The sequence below is a fragment of the Ziziphus jujuba genome, chromosome 11 (genome assembly GCF_031755915.1).
Source record: "Ziziphus jujuba cultivar Dongzao chromosome 11, ASM3175591v1".
Lineage (NCBI taxonomy): Eukaryota > Viridiplantae > Streptophyta > Magnoliopsida > Rosales > Rhamnaceae > Ziziphus > Ziziphus jujuba.
Window position 1 is genome coordinate 13,176,526 of NC_083389.1, and position 8,294 is coordinate 13,184,819.

The window sequence follows — 8,294 nt, forward strand, 5'->3', positions numbered from 1 at the left end:
ACATAGTTCTACTTTTTTTCTTAAACTTCTTTTATGATATTTGGATAAGTAAAAACTATTAAAAAAATTAACAACCCAAAAGTTTAAAGGCATTTAAAATTATTTTTGTCCTTTGATTTTTTTAAGAATAATTAAATTAGCATTTAAAAAACAAAAAAATAAAATAACAAAATAAACTAGTACTTTAAGATCACATATACATGCACACAAAATAAAACCAAAACGTAGGTGACTTGTTATATTGTTCACGTTCTTTTATGAGAATTGTACTGCCATCAGTTTTTAAACTTTCGGGTAGAAAATAAAAAATTGTTGAACACTGAGACTCGAGAAGTATGTCAAGGAAAAATAAAGTGAAATAAATGAAAATGTGCCTGATTAATAGGTGTATATATATATATATATATAAAGCTTATCCACGTTGATTCCATGGTTAATTGTAATACCTTTCAACACAACAGGAAAAGGTGGATTAAAAAGTTCTGTTTTTATTTGTAACTTTGCCATTCACCTTATGGCCTTAAGAGAGTTGGAAAAAAACAAAGATACAATAACATAATAAAAAGTTCCATTGAGTTTGCCGACAACAGTAGTGCAGGCTTTTAGTAGTGTTCAAGCACATAAAACCGATCATACAACTCAGGTAAGGTTGGCCAGAAGCTTAACATTCAAGGCGGATGATTAAAAAGCATCCACTTTTACTATATTCCACTTCTGGTTTCTTGGGCAAAACCAATCTACACATCGAAGCAACAAAGACAAAAGAGAGGCCACAACCACAATTTTAACCGGTGTTCTGCAAGCCAGCAGCTATACCCTTCATTGTCAAGATAAGGGTGTCCTCCAGGCCAGGAGCATACTCACTAGTCGGATTCAGCTTCACAAGTTCATTAGCCGATGACTTGTTTGATTCCATTATCTCCTTGGAGATGTGTGGCCGCAACTTCACATTGTAGCTTGGGTCACGGATCCTCTTCAATGTGTACGCTTGGCAAACCTGAAGGGTTGTGATGTATGAATCACGAAGACGGAGCCTTTGCTTCAAGTGTGGATCACCTTCAAGAAGATCCTTGTGTCCAGCAATCTACCAACATCATAAAAAATGAGAATCATTACACTGCAATAAGTAGCATGGCAAATAGACTACAAGGAAAAAGAACAATAAGGGATCTAAAACCTATCAAGATAGTTTGACCGTGTAATACTCCATGCGCTGACCAAAAACTAGTTGAGTTATAGTATGAGAGCACAGAGTATAAAAGACAGCAGTTATTTGAGGCTAGAGAATAGTGTTCTAGTTCAGGAAATAACATTTGTGACAGGGCATACAAATGCATCAAAAGAATCCACGCTCTTCCATTCTTTTTAATATAGAAATCATTAATTTTGATGAAACAAATTTGAAGCACAGAATATGAGGTATGGAAGCTTGATAACTAATTGGTTTAGAATTCCTAGTCTTTTTTGTTTCACTTTCTTAGTTTCAATTTCCATGAACAGTTGCAGTTGACAAGAGCAATGACAAGAATTTGGAGTAAAATTTGAAATACTAAAGATAACAAAGCAACTTAGTTTACCCGTAGAAGAAGGCTCTTAGTTTCTTCATAGTTGGACCTCAAACGCTGTCCAAATGACCACAGGTCTTCAGAAACAAGGAGTTTGTCAAACAAGGCAGCTATACCAGGGTCTCCCTTGGCAAACACCATTTCAACCAAATCGATAGTGACCCTAAAGAAAGGCCACTGATTGTACATCTCCTGCAGCATGTGGAGATTCTTAATGTCCTTCTGGATACAATATTTGAATGCTGCTCCAAATCCTAGCCAGACTGGAAGATGAAACCTTGTCTGTGTCCAGGCGAAGATCCATGGGATTGCACGAAGTGATTCAATGCCCCCACTAGGCTTCCGCTTTGATGGACGGCTACCAATATTCATCCGACCATATTCCAACTCTGGTGTAGCCTACAATCACAAGCATGCAATGGTTATTAAATTGATAACAGACTTTTGTACACTTCAAGTACATGAATAAATGTGTTTAATGCAAGCCACAGAATGTTTACCAGGCGGAAATACTCGACAAATCTAGGTTCTTTAAAAACTATGGAACGGTATTCCTCAGTAGCCACAACTGTCATCTCATCCAAAAGTGCACGCCATTCTGGCTTTGGTGAAACTGGGGGACGCATGCCATGCTCTAGTGTAGCAGCTGTGAAACGCTGAAGTGTTCTAAAACATAAGTGCTCCTCTCCAAATGACTGTTCGATAACTTCACCTTGGACAGTAACACGAAGTGAACCGTGTATGGTATCTGGTGGTTGAGACAAAATAGCAAGATGGGTGGGCCCACCTCCTCTTCCAACAGTTCCACCACGACCATGGAACATGGTTAGTTTTACACCATATTGCTTTGCAACCTTTATAAGCTCCTCTTGTGCCTTATATAACTGCCAGGCTGCAGAGAGACGTCCTGCATCTTTACCAGAATCAGAGTACCCAATCATGACCTCTTGCTTTCCATCAATTCGATTTCTGTACCAATCCACTGAGAAGAGCCGACCCAAAGCAGCTGGTGCTGCCTCCAGATCTGCAAGCTTTTCAAACAGTGGAACAACTCTCAGCGGTTTCTTCACATGGCATTCACGTTGCAGGAGCTCAACCGCAAGCACATCAGATGGAGCAGTTGCCATCGAGATGATGTATGCTCCAAAGTTGTCCGATGGAAGTTCTGCTATGACATGGAATGTGTCCAACACATCAGCAATCTCTTCAGTTTTTGGAAGATCAGGGCCAAATAGAGGGCGCTTGCCACTGAGTTCAGCCAAAAGCCATTCCTGTCGGCGTTCTTCAGACCATTCCCGATAGGAACCAATTTCCAAATGTTTGGTGATGGCATCCAAGACATCAGTATGACGATCAGACTCCTGCCTAATATCAAGTCTCACAAGTGAAAGTCCAAAAGTGGACACTTGCCTCAAAAAGTCAAGAAGGGATCCATCAGCAATAGCCCGATCACCACAAGAGCAGAGTGATCTGTAGCATAGCTCAAGAGGTTCCAAGAACTAGACAAAATATAGAACTCCATTAGTGCCAAAGCATAGCTAAGCAAAAGAGCATCATGAAGGAGCAGATTGTTTCCATTAAGAGCCATGGAATAATTTAATATAAAGCCACTAAGCACTATCGTTTTCTCTATCAATGTTTTTTTTTTTTTTTTTTTTTATTTCACCAAAAAAATGAGTACATCTTTAGTATAAAGAGAAACAATTATGGCTGAAGATCCCATAAGGACAATCAGAAAAATAAACAAAGTATAAAGTGTAATGTAAGTTATAAAGGATCTGGTGGCATCTACCCTATATATTGATTGAAATATATGGCCCTAGACAGAGTCAAACATTGAAAAAGATCCACTGGTCAAACCCAGATTGCATGAGGCTGTATTGGATTTACAGGAAAAGAATAATCAAGGTAAATATCAGCACTATGAAAAACAGTTTAAACTGCCAACATGAAAAAAGGGGACTCGTTGAAACAACTGCTAAACTGAGAGTACCTGCTCAACATTTGTAAATGTTGCGTCCTCTGGAATGTCAGAGTACCCATTGGCTAACAAATGACGAGAACGTTCACGTGTTTGATAAAGCTTATCCCTTACATCACCAAGAATCACACGGTAGGGTTCACTTGGAGGAATTTGTTTCCAAAACTCTATATTAAAAATAAATAAATTAATAATTAAAAAATAAGAAGCTAGTAATAGGTAACAAATGTATACCACATACTTTTTAAAAGAAGCAAAGTCAAATGACTGTCAGCAATTTTAATATCTACTCATTTCAATAAGGAAAACTCTTCAAAACAGACTTATTAAAAGATGGTTACCACCGAGAACTGGTAAGTACCTATATAGTGTTTTGCATCTTTCTTTGAGAACCTGTGGAGTACATCTGCCCGAACACGAAGTTCATCATTGCAGCGCCACATAGACAACTGCCCAAAATTAAAGCAAATAAACAGTACATAAAGAACAAATAAGGAACAGCCCCTTCATTAAGGAAACAAAACTTGTCAAAGAAGATGGCAAGATGCATATGTCAAGTACCTCAAACATAAGATCCTCTATCTGGGAATAGTACAAATTAGCTGCCATCATTCTAGCCAGCAAGCAGACATCCCTTGTAACCTCAGGAGTTACCCTAGGATTACCTGCATTCCAAACAAAAGAAATATAAAGCCAAGCAAGTGAAAAAGTGATAAAGAAAATACATGTATACGTGCTCAAACATGCACGTGTTCATGTGTGAGAGAGAGAGAGAGAGAGAGCTACGCTTTCCATGATTGAAATTAACTAACAAAGGAAACACAATGAAACTATACCCTGAAAATTATTCCAAATAACAAGTACAAAAATATCCGTAGTTTTAATTCAAAATCCAATTTCAGTTTTTACATGTTAAATATTCTAACAATTTGCTTCTTCCTAAAATCATATTGATATTATATAACAATATATATATACATTATACATCTCCACCTAAGGAGAAGGAACATATCTTCATCGATTTCTATATCTATACTTCACATTCAAGGTACGTTGGCAGTGCTGTTGCCTTATTTATCCCATTTGAAAACAACTTTCATACATTTAAACTAGGTTTCGTCAGAGAAAAGGATCATACCATCACGATCACCACCCATCCAAGAAGAAAACTGAATAAGTGGGGCATTATAAGGGACACGCTCATCAATTCCAATGTTCTTCAAAGCTGTATCAACACGGCGAAGGAATTTTGGGACACCCTTCCAGATAGTCTCATGGAAGTAGCTCATTCCTGCCCTCATCTCATCTTGAGGAGTTGGAGTTGTCCTTCTGATCTCATCCGTACGGAATGCAGCTTGAATCTACATGAATTAGATGAAAAAGAAGACTAATTTTCAAGTAATATTTAATTTTGTTCCCAGAAATTTTGAATGTCAATCCATTTGAAGAGGGGTTAAGAAAAAATGTAATCACCATTTTAGGTCCTGAGTGCCTTAGTATTTAATGTAAACCTCATCTCATTCTCCTACTATATGTGGTGTGACTTGGAAAAAATATGAAAACTTAAATATAAATTTATGGCAACAATCACCTCTCTCTGAAGTGCCTCATCAAGCTCCTGCTTGTCATCAGGCGTTATGTCTTTGGCATATAACTGGGCTAAACAGTTCCGAATCCTGAACAGTGGGGGAGAAAGAGAGTATTACTAAGCTAAAAGTAACAATAACGAAGCTAAAATTCAAAATGCCCCAAAAAGTTGAAAATTATATTGAGGAAAAGAAGAAAAAGAAAATTACTAAGGAACTTGCAAAACTCTAGAAATGTCGAACAAACCTGCCATGCTTCTGAAGCAAAGATCTACGAACCGACTGAGTAGGATGAGCAGTTAAGACCAGATCCACAGTCTGATTCTTCAAGGCATCGAAAATCTCTTGAGGAGATTTCTTCAGTTGCCCCACAAGCCTCTTGAGAGTCTCTTCAATGTCTGATTCGGTTGTCGCAGAATTCTCATCAGCAAAATCCCCCTTCTTAAGCTTGTTCCGTCTACGATAAGCAATCTGAACCTCCTCAGCCAAGTTGGCCAAATTAAGCATGTGGGAGAAAGATTTTGCAACAACAATAGAGTCCCCTGGATCCAAACTTGTTAACACATTTCCCAGCTCCTCAAGTTTTTGGGGATCATGCTTTCCTTCATACTCAGCAGAAAGCTCATAGCACTCTTGGACCTGTACAAAAATGAACATCACGAATCACATAAACTACCCTCTTTTAATTGCTAAACTCCTTAAGTAACTGTCAGCACAAAACTAATCCTCTTGTTAAAACAAAGATTGCTTCCTTATAAAAAGTTTGTTGACGGGTTTCTGAACACTCCAATGAGGGAAAAAATTCTCTTCAATTCAAAACCAATCTATGCAAAAACTGTTCTAAAATATCAAAAGCAATCCTTAAAGAAACAAAGATAGGTTCCTTATCAAAAGGTAAATGACAGGTTTCTGAACACTCCAATGTGGAGAAAGTTTCTCTTCAATTCAAAACCAAACTATGCAAAAACGGTTCTATAATATCACAAACAGTAAATAGTGTTCACTGATCATCCAGTGCTAACAAAACTTTAGATAAGCCTTTTCTTTAAAAACCAATAAAATCTCCAACCTCAGTCAAGTAGTTAAGCAAACTGTTGAAATCAAAAAGTTCTTTGCTTTCCAAAGTAATCTGGAATTCCAATCAATTGCCCTTTGCAAATTCAAGTGTTTGGGATAAAGGGTACAAATCAAAATAAAAAATGAAACATCTCTAACCGATCAAACTCAGATACAAAAACGATCATATAAATGACTCACCGTTTCTTTGAGATCTTCCCCGTGTAAATCCTGAAGAATATCAAGAAACCGATCCAAAAGCAAAGCATCATACTCAACCAGTTTGTCATCCTCACTTACTTTCGCAGGAACTAAAAGTCGAAGCTGAGCGTCAATTGACGCTAACTTCTCCAGATTTCTATTCGCCATTGCTATTCCCTACCCAAAGCCTCTCTCTGTGTAACGACCAAAACCCAATCAAAATAGTGAAAGAAAGAAAAAGTCAGTAACTTTTTTAAAAATTCAGAAAGGAAGGCTAAAATCACGGATTGAAATCAATCACAAAGAACCAAAATTTCTGATCAAGACCCAGAATAATAGAGCCTATAAAGTGAACAACTTTAAAGGCAAAACGGCACGTGTACACACAAATAATGCTGGTAATACAAGAATCCAAACTTGCATACGAATACAGAGCATGTATTATGGAAAAAAATAAATTGAAATATTTTGCAAGACCCAGATAAAAGTTGTTCAGTATAATAGTGGGGGTGGATAATGGGGTACCTGAATCTCCGCGAGAAGGAAAAAAAAAAAAAAAAAAGTTGAAGACGAAAATCGAAACCAACAATAGAGAGAGAGAGAGAGAGTAAGTGAGAGTATGAGATCCAAAGAAGTTTAGAGGATGACTTTATATAGAAAATTCTATAGTTTATGTCAATTTGAGAACTTTGGCTTCTTCTTCTTTTTCTCTCTCACTCTTAAGGCGAAACTCGTGCAAAGTTTGATCACTTACTCTATCTTTTTTTATTTATTTATTTATTATAATTATTTTACTTCTTCACCTTCGTCTTCTTCAACCCAAATTTCTGCTTGAATACTGGTAGTTGAAAATTGGCAAATAAGAATATGCTTACCAAGATGCTTTTTTGAAACTGTTTTAGTTTCCAATCCGATGAAATAAATTGTTTCCCAATACAGCAAATAAAAAAGAAAGGTGGGCATTAAGGATTGGGAAATAGGAAACCTCTTTTTTCCGAATAGAGAAAAAAAATAAAATAAAATAAAAAATTCTATTTACTTTGTGACAGAAAGGGTAAATTACTAATTTACTTGGTCCAAATTAAAGATGGGCTGTGGCAAAAATAAAAAGAAGGGCAAGAAAATATTTTTAAAATATCTTTGAGAATATAATAATATGTGGCTCACAGCAAGCCCCAAAGCACATCAAAGCAAGTGCCATATTTTATATTCAGGAAAACTTTTCAAGTATAAAATAATAATCGAACTTATAAATTTTGTGGATAAACATTCAGGTAATCGTGAACTGAAGTTAAAAATATTAAACTATAGCAACAAACAAAAATGTAATAAAAATAAAATAAAAATCTAATAGGATTGGTTTACATATGAGGAGGGATGGTACTCTAGTAGGTTATAATAATTTTCTTCATATTTTAGAAGCTTTTTGAAAGCTTATATCTGGTGGTATCCTTATTTCTCGTGAAGTACAGGGCATGTGGGATCTCACATTAGGTGCAAAAAGACAAAAAGTAAGTGAAAAAGTTCTTGTAAGTTTGATAAAAATGCAATTCTAATTAAACAAGTTGATATTTCCTAATATTTTTTTCTGCCTTTTGCCTTGGTTGATTTTATTTGAAAGGTGTGCTTCACCAACTCAAGAATTGGATATTTCTACTGTGAGACCGGTGTTATAATCAGGAGGTTTGTGCATATTATCTTATTTTTCAGTGGGTGATCAGCATTCAAATGTAGAGAAAAGTATGGATGTGACACATAAAAATATTCACCACAAGAAAAAGAAAAAAAGACATAAAAAAAATTCAGTGGATTCGTGCGTTATCAAATTCTGCCATTGGAATATTACCAAAACAAAAAGAAGAAGAAACAAAATTTCCACCATTGGACTTTTGGTGTTATTTTCAT

At 36.2% G+C, this 8,294-nt stretch overlaps 1 protein-coding gene across 1 annotated transcript; it reads right to left on the reverse strand.

Annotated features, from left to right (window-relative positions):
- Positions 1-546: 546 nt before the first annotated feature.
- LOC107432540 (phosphoenolpyruvate carboxylase, housekeeping isozyme) lies at positions 547-7,130 on the reverse strand. Its single transcript, XM_016043691.4, has 11 exons — positions 6,915-7,130; positions 6,390-6,583; positions 5,380-5,771; positions 5,138-5,222; positions 4,685-4,907; positions 4,108-4,211; positions 3,908-3,995; positions 3,559-3,713; positions 2,066-3,064; positions 1,578-1,964; positions 547-1,084 (listed from the first exon to the last, which is right to left on the reverse strand). The coding sequence occupies exons 2-11, from the start codon at positions 6,555-6,557 to the stop codon at positions 785-787; spliced, it is 2,901 nt and encodes a 966-aa protein (XP_015899177.3). The 5' UTR covers positions 6,558-6,583; positions 6,915-7,130; the 3' UTR covers positions 547-784.
- Between the last annotated feature and the right edge of the window lie 1,164 nt (positions 7,131-8,294).

Excerpts from the sequence above, each read along its gene's own strand:
- LOC107432540 (XM_016043691.4), bottom strand. The coding sequence starts at position 6,557 with ATGGCGAATAGAAATCTGGAGAAGTTAGCGTCAATTGACGCTCAGCTT. Across the intron at positions 3,065-3,558 it reads CATTTACAAATGTTGAGCAG|TTCTTGGAACCTCTTGAGCT; the intron begins GTACTCTCAGTT and ends TATTTTGTCTAG. Across the intron at positions 1,965-2,065 it reads TTGTCGAGTATTTCCGCCTG|GCTACACCAGAGTTGGAATA; the intron begins GTAAACATTCTG and ends TTGTGATTGTAG.